The 27889-nt window shown below is 45.8% G+C and overlaps 1 protein-coding gene across 1 annotated transcript in view; it reads left to right on the forward strand.

Moving 5' to 3' along the window:
* The window catches only part of LOC120847120 (laminin subunit alpha), a gene marked incomplete at its 5' end in the record, with an annotated part of 76262 nt that overhangs the window by 35471 nt on the left and 12902 nt on the right, over positions 1 to 27889 (forward strand). The window contains 9 exons of the mRNA XM_042287728.1: positions 1724 to 1904; positions 3382 to 3525; positions 5086 to 5237; positions 8438 to 8542; positions 9897 to 10008; positions 11333 to 11500; positions 14935 to 15125; positions 18454 to 18570; positions 19758 to 19915. Coding sequence (XP_042143662.1) covers positions 1724 to 1904; positions 3382 to 3525; positions 5086 to 5237; positions 8438 to 8542; positions 9897 to 10008; positions 11333 to 11500; positions 14935 to 15125; positions 18454 to 18570; positions 19758 to 19915 — 1328 coding nt within the window. The remainder of the gene's footprint in view (positions 1 to 1723; positions 1905 to 3381; positions 3526 to 5085; positions 5238 to 8437; positions 8543 to 9896; positions 10009 to 11332; positions 11501 to 14934; positions 15126 to 18453; positions 18571 to 19757; positions 19916 to 27889) is intronic.

Below are 27889 nucleotides of genomic sequence, written 5' to 3' on the forward strand. Positions count from 1 at the left end.
GTGGCGCTTTTTCTGCCAACGGATTTCGTCTGCTATCTTTCGCTGGTCGGCTGCACCTTTAGGCACTGCTCTCCGACGCCATCTATCAATACGAACGCAAAACACACCCTGCTACTGGACTTGGTCGTCTGGGTCGCCGTCCGCCATAGACCCTGGCAGGTTTCTTGGCCCAATTTTTTTTACTAAAAGAGAACTACACTTTGTAATTTTACAAGAAAAAACCGACCTGTGAAACAGATACACCTTTGACGAAAAGTTTACATGGCTACATGCAGGCGTTGATTTATATGGCCCATTTTAGGTCGAGCCTGGTCACTTGAACCACCCTTATATATATGTCCTGTGCATATTTTTTTAGATATTTTAAATTTTGAGGGTAGGCGCTTAGTGCGGAATGGGTGGATGCACAGTATTCTACGGTAGGTATTTCGGGGTATCTCTAAAAGTTTAAAACCTTAGGCATTAAACTTTCTGAGGCCGCAGTCCATAAATATAGTTATATATGAATTTAGCTTAGAAATGGACTTCTAAGTGAAAGCTTGGGAACACCCTTATGAGTTCAGCAGGATTTTCGTTTAAGCATGGTGCAGTAGTGAAAGGCTCAGAGAAACTCTTCCATATTCGATTAGAAAATATTCGGCCAAAATCACTATCCGCATCAAATTCGCTTTGAACTCAAAATCCCCTCGTGCCTAGAGTAAACCCATGGAATCGGTATGATGCAAATGAGAAACAGATGTCTTGTGTCATCGTCAACGAGCATATGTATTGGTGCCGTGGCATACTTGTGTCGGAGTGCTTTCCCTAGTGGAGTAATTTTCGAGCTTATCAGCTTCTCATCTTATGACCATAACCTCTCTGTTTGTGGACCATTTAAAAAAATTCAAACGCCAAAAGATTTATCTCGTCGAACTGCATGTGTTAAAAAAAATGTGCTTCAAAAAACTACTTTCTTTTTACAGCGGAGCTGTTAAGGGCTAGTTTCCCCAGCATCGTGTTCGTCAGCAAACAAATGATGACACAAAACTCTGGACAGCTACCACCATCTGTGAGTGACGGTGGCAACCAGACAACTGGCTTGCCGGTTGTCTGGTTGCTACCGCCGCTCATAGATGGCGGCAACGTTTCCAGCCTTTTTACTCTGGTTTTCACCAGAGTGGAAAGGCTGAATTTCTGTAGGCGTCGTCTAAGAAGTCGTCCAACAAGTTGTCCTTGAGGTCGTCTGACCATAGTACAGCTTTGCTGGTCTTCCTTCTTCACCAGAGTGGAAAGGCTGAAAGTTTTTTATGTAACATTTGTTGAGAGCTGAAAAGTTTCTGTTTACGTGCTTCAAGAATGGTCAGTCGTGGCTTGATGGGACATATTTTCGGCCTTTGTTGGCTGCTGAAGATGCTCTCGAGTTGACCGACCGGGTTCTTTCTATTGCACCTCATTTCTGGGTTTCGGCACCAGATGAAAGGACTTCTGGTCGTTATTTTAATCGGCAGTAAACTTTTACGTGTCATTTCTGCAGTGAAGGAAGGATGTCAGCCAGTTGAAATGGTTGAAGCTCATGCTGCTGGTTTTGTTCCCAGTGGCTCTTTCCTCATCGCTGTTTTGCCTAGAAGTTCTAAAGTACCGGCGTGTTCTTCTTGGCCCGCCTTTTAAGGATGCTCAACATTTTGGGCGGACAAACCGCCCTTGGGCTTGCGGTGAGTGAGTGGGCGTGTGTCTGGCCGTGCAGCCCAACCACTGGGGGTTCTCGGAGTGCCGAGGCTGCCGCTCGTGCGACTGCAGCCTGGCCTCTCAGTCCAAGCAGTGTGACCTGGAGACGGGACAGTGCCCCTGCCAGCCGGGGGCTGGAGGGCCGCGCTGCGACGTCTGCGAGCCGGGCTACTGGCGCTATTCGGCCGACGGATGCATCTGTGAGTGGCTCTTTCGCGAGCGCCCACAATACCGGCGCATCTTCAATCGTGGCGTTCATTGCGCCTTTATTTCTGGTTTCCCGATATTCGCCTCTTGGTGCCGCCTCATGTGTTCGTCGTGTCCTCGTTTTTGGCTTTTCAATTTCCGCCTCGTGATGTCGCGTTTAGTTGCTGACTGTGATTTAAGCAGGGGTGAAGCGGCAGTTATGGTGGACGTCTGTTTTGCTGTAGGGTCAGTCGACGGAGACTCCGGCAGCCAGGAGTTGAAAGGCTGTGACAGTGGCGACCCGTTCGTAGCTTCGCCTTCTTTGCTCGCACTTTTGAGACCAACAGCGAGAATTGCGACCACTGGCGGACCCTGCCACTGCCTCCTGGGTTGTAATTTCTTGCCGCTTTTGTACCACTTTGCATGCTCGTGCAGTATAGGACATTAAACGCACCTGTTGGAAACTTGTTTCAGTTACTGTAGTGACAAGTCATTTATGGGTGCCTGTAATAGTATTAGAGGAACGCAACTATGAGGGCGTAACTATCGAGAAAAATTGTTTGTGGCCAGTGATTGAACTTTGATTTTGTGCAAAAACCACCTGTGGAGAATCCACTGTTTGGCGCTTCCCCCACTTTTTTTTTCCTCAGTCATGTATGATAACGATGAGGGTGCAGACCTTGTTATATTGTTGGATACTGTAAAGAACTTTATCTTTGCGAGCTCAATATTTAGTCATTTTTGGAGGCACAAAGTTTTGCGATTTGGAGTAAAATGTTATGGGAAAGGGGTGAATATTACCCCTTTCCCCATGGGGTGATATATTCGCGTAAAAGATGTTTTTGGAAATTGTTCAAGTTGCGAAATTGGCAAAAATTAGGTCCTCAAGAAAATCAAGTAATGTGTAGCGTTGAATGCCGAATAGTGACTGCGAGGGATTGTCGTTTGGCTCTAAAAAACAAGGTCAGATGGGTAGAGAGAGCAAGCTGGAGCAAAAAAGGCAGTTAGAGAATGGATTTCGTCGAAGCCAGTCGACCTGGCTTTCGTTAAACAATCTCACCATCACCAACAAAGTCGTCGGCCCAGGGGAGCGCTTCAATTCTCAATATGTATCTTAGAAGTAATAGGCTGCCTGAGTCAGATACATATTCATTAATAAATATATAAAATCCATAACGCACAATTTTATTACCACTGAAATGCAGAAAAACATGTCAATTTAGATAAACTTTCAACAAAAAGGTTCAGGGGACTGAAATGACCCCAAGGACTTCTTGAGTCTGACATCACATTCTTCTCTGTCCTTGTCCTCTGGTTTTGGTTCGAGCTTGCTTTTTATAGAAACTCTATAGAAAAAACATATTTGGGGTAGTGTCCTGGCATCATATTTCAGTGCTTTGCATGGAAAAGTAATTTTTATGGTTCGTCGGAGGGCGTTTCATGTGGCAGATGCTCTCCGAATGTCGTCCAACAATGTGCCTCGTGTTTCAGCGTGCAACTGTGCGGCCAAGTTTTCGGCGGGTGCCGTGTGCAACCAGCAGACGGGCCAGTGCCAGTGCCTGCCCGGCGTGGAAGGGGACAAGTGTGACCGGTGCCCCTACCGATGGGTCTTCGTGGAGCGCGAGGGCTGCAAGGGTGGGCTTCCATTCACCAGCCATGACAGGCTCAAATAGGGCGCCTTAAATGCGTGGTCACATTGTGAGGGTTTTGTGAATGTATGAAGAGTTCGCAATGTCATGTGATGTCATGGTGTGACGTGGCGTCACCTTGTCAAGTGACGTCAGGCTTCCTAATATCTGCACTACTGTTGACAATGTTCTCTAGGCTTGTGCACTGCTTTGTTGTACCACTGCCTCTAGTGGGAGGGGTTTTCTTTGCTGACAGTCAAGAGAGAGGGGGGGTCTGTCACAAAGTTTCAGAATCCTTGAACACAGAAAAGAAAGACGCGTCGTGTTATGTTGCAGAATGACCTCATGTCATCGTCCTAAGACAGATGCCTGCAGATGAATTGCACCCTATAGATTCAAAGAATAAGTGCCAGAAAAAAGGAAGCAAAAGGAGTAGGTGTCCTTCTGTGACAGAACACGTAAACGTTGCAACCAATCGTATAAATCAAAAGGTTAAAAAGATTTTTTTAAGGTTTGTCATAGGCTGACAACCTCTCTGGGTGGCACATATAATTCAACTGCTTTATTTTAATGATTAAAAAGCATGAGAGGACAACGGACACAGAAGGAGACACAGACACAGCGATAAGCACTGTGTCTGTGTCTCCTTCTGTGTCCGTTGTCCTGTCGCGCTTTTTAATCTTTAGGAATCACCAACAAGCCCAACTTTCTACTCTCGTCTGCTTTAGTTTTATTGCGCACATCACGTGTGGTAAAGGAACCGTTGCGCATTACAGCCAGTAGAATTGAAGAAGCAGTTAAAATATTTAGACTGAACTATGCGTGGTGCGATGGATGGCCGAGTGTGTTATTGCATACCGGCTCGTAGCATGAGGAGCGAATGCTCGTGCTGCAGACCCCAGGGATCCCGGGCTCAGTCTCCACCGCTACCCATTTCTATCTTTACAAACATCGTACCGACGTGCGGTCGTCTGTCACCATTGCGCAGTGCACGTTAAAGACCCCAGGTTGGCAGTTGTACTGCACTGGATAAATTTCTCAGCTACAGTTCTAAGAAATCTGAAAAGTCTACATTCCAGTCGTTCTGATTTACAGAGCGAGCTTGGCAAATGATGAGGCTGGATATATGTTAAGACTTAAAAAGCATTGTGCGCTGCGCGACTGGGCATGACGTTTCATCGCACCTACTGTCTCAGCAAAGACAGTTCTTTAAGCCTAAACATAGAGTTTAAGCTGGTTATAACAGACTTTGATTTTGACCGAGATTTCGGTCTGTTGTAAGAGGAGTATGTTGTATCAGATATGAAGTTGAGTCAATGGCATGTAAAGGAAAACCAACCGAACTTCATAGATCGGTATGTTATATCCAAATGTTTGTTGTAACGAGCTTAGACTGTATTTACAGCCTTGTCATTTACCGAGCTCTCTTTATGGATTGCAGCGATTGACTCACCCAAGTGCTTTGCAGGAAAGTAGGGACCAGATGTACATTGGGGCTGTCTTCACTTCTTGCCGTCTAAATGTGCACACAGCACAATTCACCGATGTGCGTTGCTTACGGACGCAGAGTGTGGCGAGTGCGTGCACGCCCTGCTGGATGACACGGACAGCCTGGAGCAGATGATCGACAACATCGGGGACGAGATGCGTGACATCTCCTCCACTTACCTGGCCAACCAGCGGCTGCAGCTCGTCAACCAGACTGCGCACGACCTGAAAGTGGGTCCCTCGTCTTTCTTTCAATTTATGGGATGTACTTGTATTTCCCCAAAGAACTGTAGTCATCAAAATTGGCGGCATGTTTGGTCAACCTCCCAATCGCATTTAAATGCTGTAGCTTTAAAGGTTAAGCGGTGCTTATAGTTTGGATGGTGCCTGGGGCAGGGTTTCTTATGGAAACGAATTGCATCACACCATTGTCTCTTTCTGACACTGAGCGCGCTTCCCTTCAGCACCCCCCGGATGCAAAGCCTTTGCACTGAATTTTCTGGGTCACCTAGAGAAGTGAAGCACGCTTTCTCGCTCTTTCCACCCCTCTGCTCTTCGTGCCACCTTACACCACCTGCTTCTGCTCCTTTCGTTTTTGCGTGCTGGGCTTGTAGCTCGGTCAGCACCGCACTCGGCTTCCACGCCGGTGGCGGGTTCAATCTCTGGCACCGGTCGCCGCTCTTTTTCGGAATCGTCTAGTGGTTAGAAACTGACCTACCTACACATTTTGTGCTTGGGCAGCTCCTGAGGTTGGCTGGCCCTATAACGCTAACGCCTTAAAAGTGCAGCTCCTTGCGGAGCATCAATTATTTTCTTCTTTATGTAGCAAATTAAAATATATCTTGGTGGCATTTAGATTAGCTGTAAATTATTTTATCAATTAAGACATACAAATTCCAAAGGCCAAGAGCATTGTTTCCTTCTTCCACAATCAAATCTTGTAAGAACTACCTCGCGCTACGTATGAACCGTGAGCAAAGCTTACTTTTTTCTTGAGTTATTGAGAGCAATGTTATTAGGTGCACTCAGGTGCGGAAGTTTGCGTAGGCGCTCTGGACCAGTTTCATGTAACATACCGTAAAATACCGAGCAAGTGTCATGCAAAGTTAAAGATAGCAAGTGGTGGTTTGGGCTGGTAGGTCTGTCGTGTACGAGAAAGCGGCACCTAATAAACGTAAGGAAAAAAATAGACAGAAACAGTACAGAGTGCTCCTGTTTTGTCTATCATTGCCCTGGCATTTATTTGGCACTGTTTTCTTGTACGGGAGATCATTTAAAAATATGGGGATGAGTGCTTGTTCGGTTTGAAAGCAGAAAAGCTACGTGGTAGGGCAGGTTTTTGTTTGATCCGATTGAACAGTATAGGAGATATATAGGGGTCTGGCAAAACCCTAATTTTCAAAGCAGACATGGCACTCTCGTCAAGCCTGCTCTACTGCATCGCGCTGTCTTCTTGAAGAGGCATCCAGTGTGGTGAAGCACTTCAGTTAGCTCGGTGGGCTCAGAAGTTTGTTGGGATGGACACTTCATATTTTCTCGGCTTATATTTGAAATGTTTCTGTAGTAAGGGGTGGGCACTTATTGAGACATGGGTGCATACTCGGTTTTGAATGCGAAAGCATTAACTGTCTCATGAAGCGAGCCGACGTCATCACCTTTGAAGCCACGCAAACGGCTCTTAAATGCTCTCCAAATCAAGCTAGCTCCCATTCGCCGGTTAGCCATGGCACCTTTTACGCCGTTTCGATCCCATTGGCTAGCGCACGTCGACCAGGCTCCCATTCGCCGGACACGCAGCGCCAGGTCAGCGCCAGCCGGCGCGCCAACACGCGTAGAGCAAGAATGATGCACATGCTTTCGCACTCACAACTCATAAGAAGTGCTTAGGTGTACCTCAGTTTTTTTTCTTGGTATTTCAGGCTTCAAATCTCACCGGATTTCATGGTGGACACCTATGCTCTGTGTATTATTGGTCACAAAGGCAGTGTTTTCCAGCTCGCTCAAATTTCCTTCTTATGTAATCGACTGCGTCTGATGGAGCAGCTGATGAGATAAAAGAGCTTCGGGTGGTACTCAGTTTTTATACATACCACTTTTTATTATGGCTAAGACGAGCCGGCGCTCGAGAAGTCGGCTTGTTGAATGAAATGGCTCCGGCATATGCTGCCGATCTAGTTCTCAAGGGGGAAAAAACGGAGTACTGTTGGGTTTAAAGGGATACTTCAACAATATTTGAAAGATTCCCGTTGTGTTCAAAAATAGGTTGAATATGATTCCTAATATCCGTAAATGACAATCGCACGTTTGTATATTGATTCTGGTGGCTGTATTTTTCGTTATAAACGGCCCACTCTGGCAAGCGCTCGGAGAAGGCCCAGCGGAGACCACGTGACATCCAACGCAATCGTGACGTAGGTCGTCTCAAGACGAGCAAAGCTACGGCGAGGCTGACGTCGAGAGGATGGCCTAGTCGTTCCAGCCACCGAAGCGGCTGCTTTTGTACGAATTTTGAGCGACGGGTTAATCTTCTATAATCTTGTGGGGGGACAATAACGACTACTGCGGCACACAAAAGGCATTCTCGGGAAGAGGGGAGTTCCTCCTTTCCCCCTTCTCTCGTCGTGGCCGGAGGCGAGACAACCTCCGTCACTAGCTGTCAAGGTTCCTAGACGGACATTACAAGCGAGGCGTTAGCGACATCCATCAGGTGCTCTTTGCTAATCGTTTAATTAGTCTTAAAATTTCTTTTCGAGCCTTTTTTACAAGATATTGGTATGTTCGATGTGATGCTGCTCCTTTGAACACATATAGACCAAGAAATGAGCGCCGAAATTTTGTTGTAGTACCCCTTTAAGCGACCCAAATACAGCCCCAATTCTTCAGTTCTGTCATTGATCGAGCTAATAAACAATTCCTTACATGCAAACGAGCAGGGAAAATAATGGAAAATGTTCCCAGCTTTATATTTGGATATATATAAATTTTATTATGCTCACAATGGTATGGTCCCTTTGAATATATTATCTGAAATGGGCTCATACTTCCCAAGTACCATGTTGAGGCCGGACTTCATGGAGCAAATACGGTGAAATAACACTCAAACAAACTTTGAGGGACCTAAAAAAAAAGTTTGCTAAAGTGGGAGTTCACTTAATTGGATGCAGTGGACATAGTGCTGTTTTGCTGGGCAAGTTTACAAAATTTTCTTCAGCTGTTTGTTTTAGTGGTGTTTCACCGTATGCCGCAAACAATCAATGAACTTTACCCGACGGCGCGTTCGCTTTGTGCAAAGTCTAACAACTGCCGTTGCGATGCCACGTGCAGGGCAAACGTTGGTGCACCGAATTTGTCGCCTCTTTTTCTCGACAGAGTACTCTCCGTGCTTTGCGAGACTACGAGAAAATAAAATAAGACGCTCTTTCCCTCGACAGGAGCAGCTGATGAGCTTCAGCGGAAAGCCCGCCTCCCTGGACGTGAGCCCCCTGGCGCAGAACGTCAGCGATCTGGAAGCACTGGCCTCGACAGTGCGCAAGGACGTGAGTCATTCTCTCGCCTTCATTACTATGGTGCCTGGAAAGCTTCTCCGTCCACCCACTCACATCATGAAGTGTTGTCGCCTCCCACGATCCACACAAAAGCGGAGGTAGATGCGGTAGGCTGCTCTCTGGCTTGACTCTCCACAAAAGCTTCGGCGGCCATTAGTTGCGATGCGTTCGCTCCTAGTTTTTTGCCAGACCTTGTGGTTCTCCTTTGGGCCACTGCCTTTGGGAGTACCACGTTCGCGGTGAGACGCTCTACCACGAAGCGAGTTCGTACTCGCATGGCATGCTGCTCTTTGAGCGCAATCAGACACCAGTCACGTTGGTGACGGTGATAAACTCTGTTTATTAACAACGGAACAAATAAGAAAACAGCGGCTATCAGCTGGTGAACGCCGTTGGTGTGGAAATCGCCCACGGCCGAACAGTCGTTCACAAAGATACAAAGGACGAGGTAAATGCTCACCGGTGCGCCGGGCGGTTCCCCGTTGTCGCCGCCGCCGAATCCCAGGAAGAAGAGAGAGAAAGATCTCGCTGTTCGCTGGTTTTAAGATAACGGCGGGGCGAAGTGGCTAATCAAGAAGCGACACGTCGATCTCCTTTCTGCGGGGGTTCATTACGAAAATCGCCCCCAGGGGGGAAAGGAGGAAGCCACTCAGTGATAAGCAGTGCCACCTCTCGCTAGGTCAGCGCGGCCGCCACGGCGCGCCAAAACGCTGACGCGACAGAATGTTCAGGGATCACGATCCCCACAACCTTCTTCGACAAGCTGTCAGGATCGCGACGTCCGACAGCACGACATGATGGCTTCTGCAACGCCAGTTGCCACTCGGAGCCGCTTTTGATGCATTGCCAGTATGGGATGCCAAGCTCACCGGTCAGAGACGCGTTTCGGGTGCACAACGCCTGGAACACGCCTTTGACTGGTGTGTTTACTGCACTACACTCTCTGTGTGTTGCAAGTGGCTGTGATGTGGCCTCAGATTAAGTCGCAGAAGACAGTCTGTCATGCTGTTGGATGTCGCGATTGTGACGGTTGGTGGTAGAAATGCCGGCAAAAAAGGCGATTGGAAACAACGGTCCCCGCCGTCCCAGTGTCCCATTTCGGGTCTGCTTCGGTTTCCATCGACCGTCTGGCTGCTAAACGAGCTGCAGCGGAACAGGCATCTGCAGCTCATGCCGCTGCTCCGCCACCGCTGGGATCACGCCGGCGCGACAGACGTGCAACGTGATCGGGTGGAAATGGAGGAATCGGCAAACCGAGACGTCGTAAATCACGCCACGCGTAACGGGTGCTGTACCTCTGGGGAGGGCGCGCAACCACCGACGATTTCTGCTCTTTTTCGTGCAGGCTTCGAGCCTGGCGCTCTCGGCTACGGCGAACAACCACACGGCGTACAAGACCAGGCTGGAAGCCGACCGGGAAGAGCTCAACGTGGAGAAGACGGTCCAGGAGATGCGAGGTACCGTTTTGTGCGTTTTAATTTAAAGCTCGGCTGCTTCCGTCGAAGTAGTTGACGACGTGTCACGACGGCCGACGAACGAGGAAGCCAGCGTGGACGAGGGTAGAAAGGAAAGCGGCTGGTGAGATTTAAGGGTCAGCCAGGTGTCTTTTTAATCTTGACAACCGCTTCCTTCTTTCCCTCGTTGGATTTGTGTCTTCCTCACTAGACCCACTGAGTAAGCTACGCTTGGCGTATCGGCACTGTATTCCCCCGATTGTCTTGCGGGCATTGCCATTTTGTTGCCTGTGCAGAGCGGGTGCAATGGGCGGCCATTACGATTTGAAAATGCGGCTTTTCGCACTTTAGATACGGCGTATTTCCTGAAATTTCAGATAATGTGTGTCGTAAGTAGGGCTCGATGTTTTCGATGACGACTGAAACATTGTGAAAAACTGGGCAATTGTGTTGCATGTTAAACGTGTGGCATCTATGCTCTCTTTTTGTGCATTAGTTTTTGTGAGCTGGCTTAATGCGTGGCATGTGCACTCGATTCCTGGCGCTGACCCGGGTTTTCAAAAGGTGTGACAGGGTGTCCAGTTGACATCTGCCAGACGCAGAGTGGACGCCCTGCAGGGCTTTTCTTCCAAATAGCAGCTCTACTTACGCCGACGTGTTGTGACATGCTGGAAAAACGCCCACTTAATAAATCTTAATGGTCTGGGTGCGATTTTCACTAAGTGCAAACGCACTTTTACTGCCGATGGCCTCTTCCCCCCGCTCAAAACGAATCAGTGTCAAGCCTTACAGCCACACTTTGATCCAGGTTTTACTTTTGGGCTTCACGAAATGCAGAGCTCCTAGCCAAAGAATGTTTTGCACTAAAAATTGGAGGAAACACCAAAGAAACCCTAATTGGAGCTGTCCTTGGATGAGAGAATTCCAGTAAGCTTTGGAGAAAGGAGAGCCTTATGTACAGCTTTATTCTGTACTGACCCGGGACAGCCCCCTGAACTGACCCTCATTGCAGCTGCTTTCGTCAAGAACTGTGCCATGCCAGTTTTCTCCTTTCATCTTCTCATCGGTACTAGGATGTTTTACAAGTATTTGCATCACGCGTTTGTTTCGTTGAGGAGCGAGGAATTCGACGTCCATGTCTTATTTTTTTAACTTAAGCACCCATAAGTGCAGATTTTTTGCCTGACATCCAAAATTTACTATGAAAAACACTGAATCCAAGAAGAAAAATAAACCCAGAAAAAACAGCCCCAAGCTAAGAAAAATAAACCCCCAAAAGTGTGAAGCATAGCTCTTCTAGCTGCTCCATTCTGCCCCGTCTCTTTAGACATTCTGAGCAGCCTGACAGCCTTCTCCGAGGGCCTGGGCTCGACTTCTACCGCCAACGTGGAGCCGCTGCTCGACGAAGCCACCCGCATCGTGGAGCTTCTCAATGCCACCGAGTTCTTGAGGCCCTTCGCCGAAGCAGAGGAAGAGCTGGCGCAGGCCGGAGAAGGTGGGTGTTTCGTTCACTTCTCCGCCGCCGCGATGGATCGATCCATTGCTTTGGTTCTAATGGCACTAAGGTTGCCTCCGTCGGCCAACCGGACACGCGCTTCGAAAACCGCGCCGGCGATTTAAGATGGCTCCAAATCTACTGCAAAGATGTGGCACCTGCTATTTTTGTCGTCTTAGCATGTGGTAGACAATTGGCCGAGTTAAAAATTGGCTGTCTCTTTAGTAACCCTGTGCGAAGAGTGAATCTTGAGTTGGAAGCCATTTCGAAGCGAATGGCGATTTTGACCGAATATTTTTAAATCGAATATCGAATAGTTTCTCGAAGTCTTCCACTACCGTGTGCCATGCGTTTAAAGAAAACTCCAGGTCAACTCATAAAGGTTGTTCCTAACCTTCCACTTGTCCGCATCTAAGCTCGGTTAATTTTATTATAGCTATGTTTATTAACTATGTCATGTAAACGACAAAATTGTCACAGCTATCCTAATCGAGGGGTGTTATAAGTCGGCTTGCTATATGCAAATATTATTTTTCCAAGTTCCAATTTGGCAACAAAAAAGGCTTCTTATGAGTTGTGAATGCGAAAGTATGAATGTCGTTCTTGCACACGTCCTCGTGAAGTTGCCGCGCCTCGCTGACACCGGCCGTGCCGCAGTGGCACAGAATCAGCTGCAGGAATCGGCCGGCATGCTCCGGCAGCCGTGCCGCCACCCGAGCGCGCCAGCCGATTCCATTTATTAGTGCGCTGGAGATGCGGGCAGGCAGCGCCATGGATTGGTGCTAATTGAAACTGACGCGCGGCGGCCTCATTTATTGGCCGTTTTGTGTGGCGTTTTATGCGGCTTCAAAGCTGGGATGCCTCAAATCGTGGCTTCACGAATTTATCTGCCATTTCGCACGGCTGATGACATCGGCTCGCTCCATGGGACAGTTAATGCTTCCGCACTAAAAAAAAAAAACGTTCAGCCTTTCCACTTTAGTAAAGAAGGAAGAGCAGCGGAGCTGTAGCTTCTGTTCTCGGTGATGTCTTTCCAGGCGAGCAATCTGCTCTTCTATTCCAAGGGAATCTGAGCCGTTCGACGCGGTGGAACTTTGGGTGATAGCGGCTTCGCAGCAATTGCGAAACCATTCACGCTGTTGCGCACATCGCCGCTCGTTCCACTCCCACTTTTCTTCCTCCGAAAAAAAGGTTGCTGCCATCTACGAGCGACGGCGGCAAGCAGTTGTGTGGTTGCCGCCATCGCTCATAGATGGCAGCAGGTGTCCAGAGTTCGGTGTCATCATTTCTTTGCTGGTGGACACGATCCTGGGGAAACTAGCCCTTAACAGGTCCGCTGTAAAAGCGAGAATATCGCAGTTCATCTCGAAGCAGATATTGAATAGTGTATTGTTAATTACAACTATTAGAATATTTGTTCAATAGCAGTCTTTGGCATTTACCTAAGGCGTTGTAGCATTTAGAAGCCCCTTTTTTGCTCCCGTCCGTCTAAAACCAGTCTGTCTTGGACGTTATCGCCATACTAAATGGGTTATATATGTAAACTGGCACTTGAACTGCCGGGCGGCCACTAAGAGCGACTGACTTTGTGTCACTACTGGGTCCAGCACTCTCCTTTTGGCAGCCGAGTCCCTCGCTGCTCTTTTTTCACCAAGCTGCACCTGCCGTTGTCGCTCCTGCAGGATTTTGGTGATATACAAAGGCTGCAAGCAAAAGCTTTCATATTGCTTTTGGTCTGCTTTTCTTCTGTTGAGCATTTACCGAGAGAAGTCCTCAGTCCAAGAACAGATGGGCGACTGATCGCTCTTCTCCATCGAGGCTACATCCACGGCGCCAACACGAAGAAAGGGTGACCTTAATAATGCTATCTAGTATTTAAAGAGCAAAATAAAATTGCAATAAAATTTCAGACAGACAATAGGCCAGTGTAAACTGTGATGTCACGTATGCTGCTGCAACCTAGCCTTAATATTATCATTGCAGATTTGTTGAAGTGATGGCTTTTAGGGGCAAAGCTCCTTAGGGTCTAGCCTTGTCCGTCCGGTGTCCGTGCTCACATCGATCTTGCTGGTGCTCGTGCTCGTGAGCTCACGTGCTCACATGCTCGTGCAAAAAAAAAAAAAAAAATGAAAAAAAACAAAAAAAAAAAAAAAGTTTGCGCAGTGGACAGGATTCGAACCTGTGCTGGGAGACCCCAATGGATTTCTAGTCCATTGCCTTAACCACTCGGCCACGACTGCGGCACGAGTAGGGGGCTCTGAGATCTGGTAGTAGCTTAAGAGCTGGGGGTGTCATGGATGAAAGGTTGCATGTAGCCGCTCAACGTCTATACAGGAAAGGGCGCTGCGGTCAAATGCGTATATAATTGCGTTAAACTTTGCATGCATTGGCTCAACGTTAATAGACGAGAAGGCGCTGCGGTCAAATGCTCAAATGCGTATATAACCACGTTCCATACTACACATTCTCTTTCTGACATGGATGAAAAGGAACGAAATGCTCGGCATGCTGCGGCTCAGCATCTGCGCAGACAAGCACCACCAGAGCTTTACCCCAATCAACATCATTCACCACGTGGAGATGCAGTCAATTTTTTAGAGCGCAGCTCTTAGGGGCCCGTTCCCGGCTTGAGCGGCGTCGCCGTCGGCGTTGGCGTCGCCGTCGCCGTCGGCGTCGGCGTAACCAAGGTCATCCCAAGGTCACGTGACCCCCAAGGTCACGTGACCCCTCCCAAGGTCATCTCAAGGTCATGTGACCCCACGTGACCCCCTGAAGGTCACGTGACCCCTCGAGGTCACGTGACCCCTTCCAAGGTCATCTCAAGGTCACGTGACCCCAAGATGACCCCACGTGACCCTTTGAAGGTCACGTGACCCCCAAGTCACGTGACCCCTCTGAGGTCACGTGACCCCCGAGGTCACGTGGTCGCCTCCCCAAGGTCACGTGACCCCCAAGGTCACGTGACCCCTTCCAAGGTCATCTCAAGGTCACGTGACCCCTCTGAGGTCACGTGACCCCCCCGAGGTCACGTGACCCCTCCAGGTCACGTGGGGGTCACCTTTGGGGTCACGTGGCCTTGAGGTCACCCCCAGGTCACGCCTCCCCGAGGTCACGTGACCCCCTCCCCGAAGTCACGTGACGCCCCCCCCGGAGCATATTAAAGAATGAGGGGAGGAGGAGGAGAAGGGGGAGGGGTCTACCCTTTCTCAGTACCCTTCACTCCTCCTCCTCAAGAGCTGCGCTCCAATTCGGCGTTACAGGGATTTGTAAACGGCTTTCACTTTTTTTTACCCTCCTTTTAGCTCTTCCTTTTGTTTTTATAGAAGGATGAGTGGCCTTGGCCCTGGCTAATCCTCCTTGTAATAAGTCGCCGAGTGCTCGACATCCGTGCCTCTCTACTCTCTGCTGAAGGTGCCCACTGCGTGCCGTTGCAGGCCTGGAGCGTGCGCAGAACTTCTCGCTGCCGGCGGTGCAGAACGACGCAACCCTGGAGGACCTGCGGCAGACGATGGCGGAGGAGCTGGAGGGGCGCCTCTACGAGCTGGCCAACCACACCCAGAGGGTCGAGGACATGGTGCGGGAGGTGGCCCACCTGCAGAACACGGCTAACAGCTCCCCGTTCAGGGTGAGTGCATCTGCCATCCTGAGCCAGAGGCTCTGCTCCATGCTAACGTGCAGTGCACCATATTAAAAATCACGTTGCTCCGAGAGCAGTTGCCCTCCACAGACCTCTCTTTCTCATGTTGGCATTGATCATGGTAACAAGGTCCCTTGTAGTCGGCGCCCATGGTTCCCAACCTTCCGCTTGTCCACTTCTAAGCTCGGTTAATTTTGATATAACTATATTTATTAACTGGGGCATGTAAATGACATATTTGTCGCAGCTATCCTAATTGAGGGGCTTAATAAACCAGCTTGCTGTATGCAAATGTTTTTTTTTTCTATATCATATTTGACAAAAAACACGGAAATCGTAAGTTACTCCACTGTGTGAAGGTGCATGACCTGCGAAGCTGTTGAGCACACAAAACAGACCCGCCCTAAGGAGCTGGAGGAAACTAGACATGCACAACAGGACCACCCCTCCGGGAGACAGGAAGGAAAGGAAACTAGGCAGGCAAGAGCTGAGAACGACGACTAAGAGGGGGGATTCAATGGCCAAGTGGGCTACAGTGCACACCCAGCTTGACGCGCGTAGAGCGAAAGCTCGCGCTGCAGAAGCCAGGGTTCAAGCCCCACCCCTGCCCGTTTCGATCTGGATGAGCATCGTACCGGTGTGTGGTCGTGTATCACTACTGCGTGATGCACGTTAAAGACCCAGGCTAGCAGTCGTACTGTACTGGCAAAATTGCTCATCTACAGTGTAAACTAGTGTCGCCCCCCCCCTGGCAGAGCGACCTTACGCTGTATAAACACTAAACATCCAATTTGGCTTTTTGACTTTGACGACAAATAGAGGGCAGTGCGAGCGTAAACATGGCCGACGCTGGTCGCACAGTGGCAAATCTTCGAGAAACTTTTATTATCTACCTGGGAGTCTACTGATCTTGAAAATGGTGCCTATTGATAACTTATCTACTCAATAGACCTATTGCTAAATTACCCAAGCATCGAGGAGAATGCAGGGAATGGTGTTCCACGCGTTGCATGTGCTGGCGTCTGTAGCAATAACTGTTCTAAAGTAAAAGCCTAAACAAATGGCATCTTGCATGCACGTTTGTCAACGCTGAGGCATTCTGCTACAGATCTAGTGAAGAAAAACGTTTGGTATTACATTATTTTTCAAACGATAGTTTTCTCAAACAAAGTCAGTGTGTTTCTGATAAAAACGACTATAATTTATTTGACAATTCATGTATGCAGATGAAGCTTTGCACTGCATTCTGCCTCACAACTGCCAGTATATACTGTAAATTTAATTCATAATAAGCAAAAGGTTCAAAAGTTAACTCTTTTGGGTAGTGTCCCCCTTAATGTAACCAGTAATATAATGTGATTTTTGTTTTGTTTTGTATTTTGCAATTTTTTCTAGCTGCATTGTTACTTGTTGTGTAGTGCACTTTCAAACCTTCTTATCTATTTATTTATTCAACATACCCCTAAGGCTCTCCAAGGGAGGATATTATGTAGGGTACAATATAGAATATATTGTATTCACGTCTAACGGGACATTTTGTTTGCTTCTATGTTCACCCACTGTGCAATGCCTCGAATCCCGGAGAAAAGCTCACCGGAGAAAAGCTCACCGGAGATAAGCTCACCGGAGATAAGCTCACCGGAGAAAAGCTCATCGCAAAACCGGCGGATGCGGAGAAAAGCTCACCGGCCATTGAGCGTATGCGAAGAAAAGCTCACCGATTTTTTTTCTTCTTTTTATATGGAGGCTATTGGATCATGCGTAACATATATCAATTTATTATCATTAAAATTTGTCAGCTTTGTAAAAAAGAAAATGTCCTTTTTTTGTATTATTTGTTAAGCTTATTAGGTATATTGCTTCCAAATTAATAATTGCGGGCGAGTGTTTTCTGTGGCTTACTCTGTAGGCAACGAAAGCCCAACTCAAATTTGTATGAACTTGAAAAACAGAAAAAAGTTCGAAAACTTAATAATGTCTGCCTAAAACCTAAAAATCAAAACTGTAAATGCCAAAGATCCGAAAGTGCATGCGGACAACAACGCGGTGCTTGAAATTCTCTTTGAAGCTTTTGTTAATTTTTGAAAATAGGACAAAACAGTCAGCAGGATATAAAAACTTTTTTCTTTCACGGAGAAGCACGTTTTCTAGCCGTTCGTGCTGGTGTTTCTACACGTTGCCTTTGTGTGATAGTGCCTTTCTACGGCGAGGCACCAGTGACCTTCAGAGCTGCACACTGGCACCGTTGTTACTCGTGACCTATATAAGAAGTAGTCTTCTTTAAGGTGGCGAATAGGGCGAGTTGGTAAACGTTATACATGATAAAAACCGCTCAAACGACGACGACGGAGTGAAGACAACAAACACGACAGGACGAATCTGTTCTCGCAACTAAAGTTTTGTTAGTGAATTTAACAAAAAAAAAAACAAAAAAAAACAGCGTAGCCGATACTGATACATCAACAAACACCTACTTACCTATTAGGCACTACACAATATTTGAAACTGAAACGGTTCACCACACCGCTATTCATATTAGCTCACAAAGAACAAACATCTTTATTTGACAGAGCTACCGATGGCACCTTGCCAGTTGCCAATAAATTGTCTTTTTCACCGGTGTACGATGTTATGATTTTGTACTATGCGAATTATGTTAAATTACAACGTTTGATGCAGAATCCGCTAAGTTAAAGAAAAAATTGGTGAGCTTTTTTCCGCATCCGCTCAACAGCCGCGGTGAGCTTTTCTCCGCATCTGCCGGTTTTGCGGTGAGCTTTTCTCCGGTGAGCTTATCTCCGGTGAGCTTTTCTCCGGTGAGCTTTTCTCCGGTGAGCTTTTCTCCGCCGCCCCAATGCCTCACCTCTCTCTCGGATTCAGTCATTCTATAACGCCATTGCTCCACCCCACCTTGATATATCTGCAGCTGTTCAATGTACCGTCGCCATTTGGATAATCTTACATTTGTCTCTTAACTTTATGTGTGTTTAGGATTTTTTGTTTGTTTGCTGGTTTTGCTGTTTGTGTTGGTGCACCAAGGGGAAGACTGATCTGGTTGTTTTTGGGCACCCAAAATAGAGAATATTATTATTATTATAAAGTAACAAATATCTAAACATAACGGCAAAACAAGAAAAATGTACAAAAACAAGTTAAAAGGATTAGTAAGATAGGTAAGACAAGTGAAACACAATTGAGATAAATTGTATGTTATTGTCACTCTACAATGAGTTCATGGAATTTTGTTACCTCGTCTTTGGTGGCTCTGTGTGCTGGCGGATTATTCCAATTGAATATTCTTTGTGGCTTGGTTCAGGGGATCATTGCCCAAAGCGAGGAGCTCAAGTTGCAGTCCGAGGCACTTCAGAAGGAGGCCAGGGAACTCCTTCGGGCCTGCCAGGACTACTACCCGGACGCAGAAAACGCCTATGAGGTGAGCACCCATGCTACCTTACTGAAAGCGATGGCCTTTCACAAGGAGTGTTGGGAAATGCGCTCAGAATCTTACATAATATGCTTGCTAGTGGAGTAAACTTAAATCTTTCTTACTACAGGAAAAGAGGCTGTTATGGGGTGATCTCAAGGAAAAATTGTTTAGCTGCAAATATCCCTACTAGGTATAATTCTGTACAAAGCATACCAAAATGTAGCTAAAGGAATTCTCTTTTCAAAAACGAAAATGTCATTAAGATATTATGTAGCACAAAAAATGTAATGTCAAATTTTGTGTAACCAATGCAGAAGTTATTTTAATTTGATGTACCTTGCAAAGTATTAGGAGTAAAAAAAATTAAAACATATATTTTGTAGCTTACTTTTCTAGAAACAACTCCTGCGAATTTGAACAGTTTCCATGCAAAACCTCTTGTTTTGTGACGACCGTACCATTCCTTAAAGCCCCACCCAACTCGTTCCATGCTACTCCGTAGCCTGATGCCGAGGTCAGGACCGGGCCGCTTTTTCAGAGAAAACTCCACTCGTTTTCCTGCTGACAGCATAAAACCAATTGTACGTAAGGTTGACGCCCTGCAGGTGAAAAATAAAGCGTTTCGAACACACCCAGTGTGTCCACAGAAGCTCACGGAGGCAAGAAATGCCTTCAGCGAGCTAACACGAAACGTACCGACAGGCACCTGTGGATAATTCCTGCTGGTTCGACCCACTGCCACAATTGAAACTAAGATCCAATGAAAGTCATCTTCTGACTCACTGCTGCCACTTTTATCCAGAAAACTAATTGCATATGCACCGGAATCACGAGACAGGTGATGTTGCTGAGGGGCGTCGGCGTGCAGCGAAGACGCTGTGCCTGTACGATCACTCACGATCTTGGAACTTTAAAGTCACGCAAAATAACGCCCCCTCGCAGAAGAGAAAAAAAAAAATGAAACGGAAACTTAAAGCAGAGTTCCTTCTTAATATCCCAGATGGCATTGCATGTCTCAAAATGGCGCTGAACATCACCGCGAAGCGACGAGGTGCATTCAGTGTCACTACTGCCCCTGCCAGAATAGTGTGCCCGTCGGTTTCGTGAAGTATAATGCGGGCGAATATGGAATGCACCTTTGACGATGCAACGCACCTCCAGATTATGACCGCCCCGGCCCGTTTTGCCCCCAGGGCCTGCGTGAGAACTCTGCCCGTCTGCGAGACATGGTGGACCAACTGCAGACGTTCCTGGAGAAGCTGAGCCCTGCGACGGAGAAGGCCGTGCCCTACGTGCGGGAGGCGGAGATCCACTCGCACAAGCTCCAGCAGCAGGCCAGGGAGTGCCAGACGTGAGTCCCTTGCGTCGGGAGGGCACGGACAAAGGCGGGAGCACGGTGTAGGAAGGCTCTTTAGGTGTGGAGACTCCTCTCCTCGCCCCGTCGGAACGGCGAACACATCATCTCCCCTCCTTTCCTATGTTTTCTCCGCCTGCCCCTAGAGGGCGCCAAAACGTTCAGGCCATCCGGTCGCCGGCCCTCTGCCGAAACGTGGGCCAAGTCACCCATTGCTTCCGCCCCCTCTAATTGTTTCCAAATTTTTTTTTTTTTTTGCAATGGTGAAAAGAGCATAAAAGAAATGTAAAAAACCAAAGATCCGAACTTGGAAATGGCCAAACATTTGAATGAACACGCCGACTGCTCTCCAGCCTGGGGAAACGTGAACATTTTAGAAAGGGAAAACAATGACATGAAAATATTAGTAAAAGAGACGATCAGGATAAAGACGTCTGCCGAATGCATCAGTCACATGCTCGGTTGTTGTTCTTCTCCGAATTGAGGGCGACTAGTATGGGATTGTCTTGCATGCGGTAGACGCAGACACAACAGACTGCCCATCTGTTCAGGGTCGGATTCTGTCTGGCGTTCTCGTGGAATGCAGACACCTCCGTGGAAGGCAGACGCTTCTCTGGTTTCAGTCGAACGTGCAAAAGGGTTCGGATCGCATGAGAATGCAACAGGACTTCAAAGGAAAAAACCGAGATGCAAAGAAGCAGTCTCGAGAGAAGAAGGAAGAGTCCCGACTGTGCGACTCGTAATGTGGAAAAGAACTCCAAAAGCAACTATAGAGTATGTCATACATTAAGCAATGTTTGAACAGCATCTCTTTTTACAGCAATTTTTTTTTATTTTTTTTTAAGTTTGTGATTGTATTATTATTATACTTATATCAGAAGTGCCATTAATACAATCGGTTTGTTTTCCTTGACGAGTGTGGTGACTATAAACTTTTGTTGCAATCTGCTACATGCCAACGTAAGTGTACTAACAAAGTAAACCTTTCAAAGAAAGCTGCTTTCATTAAACTGCGTGCAAAATGTGTAACTTCGTGCCAGTTCGGTCAGCAGTTCAATTTAGCAGGACTCAAAGGCTGCCTTAATATGTAAAAGAATAATCACGTTAGCTGCCCCGCATGTTGAAAAAAAATTTTTTTTTTATTAGTCCAGTTGAATTAACAGTAATTTGCGAACCCAATATATATATTTTTTTAGAAAAGTCACGCGAACGGAGCTTAAAACAATTCAGTTTATTATCCGCTAACAAGGTTTGTGTTAAACATTCTTTATTTTTGTGCATTCTTTTTTTTTTCTTTCGGTCGCACTCAAGTTATCGTTTACCTGCGATGCATTCAGAGTTTATTCATTTTACAAACGCTTACCGACGTTAATGTAAGCTAGGCTAGAAATTATCTACAGCAGAGGGATATTTCTTTCTCACTCGTAGACCCCCGCGTCAGCTGGTATTAGGGAGTTACTCTTGTTTGTCCGCCTGCCATTTTTCGGGTTATGTAAACTTCAGTGTGCTGAGAGAGATGATAGTGGCCCCACCTACATACCACATCGTACGCGAACCCGTAGCCACCGAAAGCAAGCTGTACGCCGAGCAGGCAGCTAGCACAAGTAGCCCGGTACGCTGCCGGCCTGAAACTTACGGCGTCATCTAGGGGTGGCTCCGTGAAGTGAAGCGCGCAGGGTGTCATTATCTGGTCGCAGCGGAGAGCGGAGTCTCTACACCTAAAGAGCCTTCTTACACCGGGGGCGGGAGCTAGAGTGTTGCGACAGCAGTGAATGACCACTTCGTTACAGTGATACATTCAAACCCGTATATATAGAATTCAAAGGGAAGTGTAAAATATTTTGATATAATGACAATTGACCCGTAAGTGATGACGTCACAACATGGCGTCTGGGTCCAAACAAATCGTTGCTAGGGACGTTGCTATGGACCAATGCATGGAGACTCCAGATGAGGCTAAATGTTTGCTTACGAGTAAGTAAATAATTTTTTGTAAGCAACCTAACTTTTTGATATCTAATTATTAAGATGTTATTGTCGTCTCAGTGTCGTATTCCGACGATGAAAGCCATTTTGGGAGTATTACACTTCGCTTTGCTTTGGTAGCAGACGACACGGTTGCAGCGGGCGTCTATTGCGGCAAAAACAAGTGCATCGCTATGGCAGTAGAGGCCTCCGCATTGTGCGTTTTTTTCTGTGAAGAACCGAGTTTAGTTGAAAGGGGTGAAAATGCCGTTAAGTCCAACCATGTCATGCAAATCAGTTACGACGACGATCTTAAGTGCTTTACCGGCGTAGTGCAGGCCAGCATGAAAAACAGATCGTACGCCGTCGAGGTAAGTCGTTTATTATTATTATTATTAAGGTTGTCAGGTTATTAAAGAATCGCATGTCTATCGCAATTTCGCACTAGTTTGCTTTTTTTTTTCTTTTTTTGTATACATCAAATTTTGTGGATGTGATCTTTTGTTGAAGATCTCCATCGAACCCGCGATGCGAGTACAACCTGTAAAATGCATCGTAATTTTAATAACTGTAGACTAGTGGGCCCCTTTTTAGTGTTGTTAATTTCATTGTAGAAGGCTGATTTTTTAATTGTGCGCAATTAAAAAGACCCCTCTTGTAATCATTGATTTACGTTGAAACCGCGAAAATATATAGTTCAATGTAAAATACATTGTAGTTATAAGAACTTTAGACAACTTAGAAGACCCCTCTTAATTGTTTTCATCTATCGAATTGAGAAAATAACATATAAATACATTTTAAAAAATTAATTGGGATATAGCTATATGTCGCTGTCAAGCTTCAAAGAAGCATGCTCGTGAAGCTGAGTAAGATTTTGCAAACAGGAAATTCTAATGACAGGTACATAGAGCTGAACTAGGGAATTTTATAAAAAAATCTTTTTCTTCAGGTTGAAATGACGAACCCCAAGACTGTGGCCAGGGCCACCTGCAACTGCCCTCGAGGTTCCCTTCGATGCCATCACATGGCAGCTCTCCTCCTCTTTGCTCATAAAAATATTTCCTGCACAGATCGAGCTTGCACATGGACCATGAAGACGACTTCAAAGGACAGACAGGTTGGACCAGTCGAGACTCTGATTCCGAGTCCATGTACTTCCGCTTCACTGAATCGGCCCGTTAGTGAGGAGGACAAAGACTGGATTAGGAGTCGCCTGGATGCTCTTGGGGCCACAGTTGGCTACACATGGCTGTTGTCCAGAGAGCCAGACATGCCCATTCATGTCACTATTGAGGACCTAATATTTAGTGATGAATACACCCAGGCAGCCGACCGAACCGCCTATCTGGTTGAGAAAGCCGCAAAGTCACGTGAAGAGATCCAGCAGCTGGCAGAGTCTACAGCTGGACAACGCACAAATCCGCTGTGGCAAGTGGAGAGAAAGCTACGCCTGACCGCGAGTAACTTTGGAAAAGTCCTCAAGGCGTGTGAGAACGACAGCTTTCCTCCTTCACTCTTTCGTCACCTACTTGGCGAATACTCACTGGAAGGTGTAAAAGCTGTCCAATGGGGCATCATCCATGAACCAGATGCTATCAAGGCATTTAGCGAAGCCACCAGCCTGACGCCAACGCCAACAGGGCTCTGGCTGCACGAGTCGGGCCTGTTAGGTGCATCACCAGATGGTCTTGTTGGAGACGAGGCTGTTCTTGAAGTAAAATGCCCATGGAAATTTCGTGAGGGGTCGTTGCTATGCCACTTGAAGGACGCCAAGGACTACAGCCTACGTTATGATGGCAGCAGCGTGCTTGTGAACAAAGGCCATGACCACTACCACCAACTCCAAGCTCAGATGTATTTTGCGAAGCGAACTAAGGGGTACCTCACGATCTGGAACCCAAAAGGCAGTATCACTGTTGGCATTAAGAAGGATGCAGAGTGGGCAGCTAATCTCGACATTCTACTGCACTTTTATCATGACACTTTTATTCCACACTTATTCACGTACTAGCAATATGTAGATCATGATTAAAGTAATCATGATTCTTGTCTCACGGTTACTACAGTCATGATAGCTGACCAGCTTGCGTGTACTTTAATCAGTGTTGGGAAGTACTTTAAGTACATTGTACTTAAAAGTACTTTTTCAAGTAGGTTTAGGTAACTTGTACTTTACTTGAAGTACATTCTCTGAGCATGTAGTACTTTACTTAAAGTACATTGTATTTATAGTACTTTACTTCAAGTACTGGCCAGTGTACTTACTACTTTACTTAAAGTACATTGTATTTATAGTACTTTACTTCAAGTACATTGCAGCCAGTGTACTTACTACTTTACTTGAAGTACATCACGTCTCATTTACTTTGTACTTTACTTGAAATACTTTTTAGGTGTACTTTACCCAACACTGACTTTCATGCTCATCTTACGTATGTCACTGAACTCGAACACAAAGGCATTTACAGGTGCTGCTCTTCATCATCACACATTTGGTCATTTGTTTACTACTTCTCATGTTAGGAGCATCTTTTTGCCACGAATTGATACAAAACATGTTTACTAGTATTGCTACAGAGGGGAACTATGCACATGCTAGTGTATTTTTAGCTCCACATTCTCAACTCAGGCAGTCTAAACATGACATTGCATTTTCTCGCATTATTCTCGCATTTAACCACAAATATAAAAGCCATTGTTCATTTGTTTATGCCTACTATGTCATGCTCTGTACAGTTTGTTGTCTATAATTATTCATGCAAAATAAAAGAAACTGAAAGTGATCCAGTTCAATGTAACGTATCCTGTCTTTTCTACACGAGAGACATGGCTGCATGCATTTCGCACTACTACACATCAAGAGACATCATTCAATGAGTGAAGACGAAGGAAGACATGACCAGCCCAGCTGTTAATCATTACTGCAGCCACATATATTTAGTTTTTGTCTGAAGCATATGACTTCAGTATTTTTTTATACTAGCTGTGTCTTTCAAACAGTTACATCTCTGACCTGTCAAGCTTCCATTGTGAACTATTTAGTGTTCCTCAATAATCTCGCTCTGTATTTTATACTTTGTTTTTTTTTCTACAGAGCTCTCTCCATCAGTGAGCTGAATGCAATGTTAAATAGGTAGGGACTGGAGCAAGCAGTACTCACTGGCACATATTTATAGGAATTCATTTGGAAATATTTATTTACATATACCTCACAGATACAGGGGCTTCCAGTTCCACACTTAAATTCTCAAATATCTTTTAAAATAGCAGAAACCCCCAAGCAACCTTCGCTGAGAACAGAGAATTGAGCATTATTATAATTAAGAGACTTCTAAATCTTGTTAGCCACTATGTAAGCTAGTGAGGAAGCTTATAATCAAAGGCTTAAATGCATGGCTCAGTCATGTCTAAACTGCCTATACACCTTTCTTAGGGTAAAGACAGCCAAGAAACTTTTTTTTGGTCAAAAAATCCTTATGCATTCAGTATTTGAGTAAGGAAATTAGGGAAAGTATGGATGGCAACTGAAATTATACCAAGTTATCCGTGTTTCATTTATTGTAGAACATCCATGGCCTCTCGACTATTGTGTTTGAAATATAGTTTAATAATCAAAAGTTCATCCAAGAAAAGAAGTGCACATAACAACATGCAATGCAACATGCCATGCGAGTTCGGTTGGTGTCCTGAATTACTTTCCTTGTTTCTTAATAACGCAAACCTCTAAAGAGAAACACCTGCCTTTAGTAGGAATACAAGGGTGACTTCCACTTGTGATGACACACACATTTTTCACCAGTACGAGAATTGAACACATAACACAGGGGCCAAACTGGTGAAATGCTGCTGCACCCACAATATATTTACAAGCTGGGTTGCTAAAAAGGCATTTTTCGACATATAGAACAATAGGTGCATGAAAAACGTAAGCTAAGGTGAGGTTTCTGTGCGTTTGGCCTAGAACAGTCTAAACTCGTAATTCAGACCTTGATGATGAACAACATTTTGGTACATTGTAAAAAGAGTGGGCACTATGCAGATCCAAGGTTGAATCACCGGCAGGAAGAAAAACCAGCCAAACCTGGCAAATAAGTATACAAATGTCTGCTTCAACCAGATTACTTGTAATGAGTTTATAGTGGATGTGCACGCTTTACCTGGGAGTAGCTTACCAGTTAGGGGTGCAAAAATCTGCATAATTTTCTAATAAGGGGTTAAATATCGCCCTATTCGATTCAGCGTCTTAAGCATCTGAATCAAATGTTTTCTAAAGTTTCAAATATTTTTCTAATAATTTTCGAAGATTCAGTACCACTCTAAATGATTCATGCCACAAATTTTTCTTCACAGGCCTTTGCCACACACCTATACAGGATGATCGCGAGCAGTACCGGTCAATGTTCGTATGGGGTCATTCTACCTGTCTTCTACTGCGCGTATACTGTTAACTGCACACTTTTTCATGAAATTAATCTTGCATGCTTTGAATTATAAATCTTCAACTACTTCTATCCCAATGTGGCTTGTGGAAAGACGTGTAATTACAAGTTGTATAATTTTTTTCTTGCAATTGTTTCTGCTATCTGAGTTGTGAGCTCACATTCCGCATCTTGACCTTGTTCGTTTCTTCTGTTTTGGGTATGTACTTTGTATTGACTGACTCCGAGTGGCCTCTTGATGTGATTTATATGCTTCTTTTGCACTTTACATTCTGCCAAAATCCTGCTGTGGCAAGAAAACTCGTACAAACTGTTATAGTTTCTGCCTCTATCTAATCACACCTTTTAATTCTAGTAATTTGTATATAGCATTTTGTTCTTTTAATGCTTTCTAAAAAAGCATAATAATTTATAGTCTGCACCCAACTCTTCGGTAACTAATAGAAAATTATTCGATTCGCGCTCGATTTGATTTGGAAAATCATTATTCACACCCCTTTTACAAAAGCTACTTCCAGGCTAGTTCTTCGGCCTGTAAAACTGTTCGACTTCCTTCAGAAGTGGATTTTGGAAATTTGTTAGAGCAGCACAGACTTCCCAGACTTTTGAGGCGATGGGAAAAAATGTAACTGGAATGTATTCCAGTATCGTGTAGCCCTTAATGCGACCGATCGCCCTCTCAACGTGCACATGGGCCCTGGCAATTGATTTCGTCAGCAGGACCTGTTGTGGTGTGAATTGTGGCATTGAGAGGAACGGTGGTATGTTAAGGCTCACTCCAGGAGGGAGGAGGTCTCTGATCAGGAAGCCCTTGTCTGCGAGGACAAGGTCCCCTGGCACCAGTTGTTTTAGCACGCCACAGTCCTTCACGATATCTTTGTCCGTGTTGGATCCTGGGTAGAGTTTGCTGACATACGTCACAACCCCATTTGGCGCCACACCAACCAGGCCTTTCAGAGTAGTGCTGCGCTTGTAGGGGCTGTACAAGATGTTCTGGAGTTTCATCTCCTGTTGCATTGTAGAAAAAAATGAAAACAAAGTTATTGAGGATTTTTGAAAGACAAATGAGCAGATTAGCTCAGACTGTCCTGAAACACAATAGCACTCAAATTATATCTCTTGAAGTGGCACGAGTGGGTCATGTATACTTAACACCCTCCGCCACAAAGTGGGTAAGTAATTATACATTTTAAGGTAGATTATCTTACATTTATAAAATATAAAATTTCACTCAGTGCTCTTCGGAAAACCTGGGCTAAGAGGAAACACATAGGTTTGAGAACTTATATACCAGCTTCTTAAGAGGGAAGTGCGCTTGACTGCAGCAAAGACGTGTGTGATTTTTGTTATGTTTTGATGGAGATCTACCATGATCAAGAAAACCAGCAGATCGAGGCTCAGCCGAACTGCTGCTTTCCCACGGTGCTTCCGCGTGCATTGGGAGAAGCAGAAGTTCCAGGAGTTCATGTAGATATTTATGCACATGTTTTATAAAAGTTTTGAGTTTTTATATGGCATCAATTATTTACTTAGCTATTTCAAACTTGTCTCTCACAAGATTATC

The sequence above is a fragment of the Ixodes scapularis genome, unplaced genomic scaffold (genome assembly GCF_016920785.2).
Source record: "Ixodes scapularis isolate PalLabHiFi unplaced genomic scaffold, ASM1692078v2 ptg000247l_1___fragment_3__unscaffolded, whole genome shotgun sequence".
NCBI classification, from domain to species: domain Eukaryota; kingdom Metazoa; phylum Arthropoda; class Arachnida; order Ixodida; family Ixodidae; genus Ixodes; species Ixodes scapularis.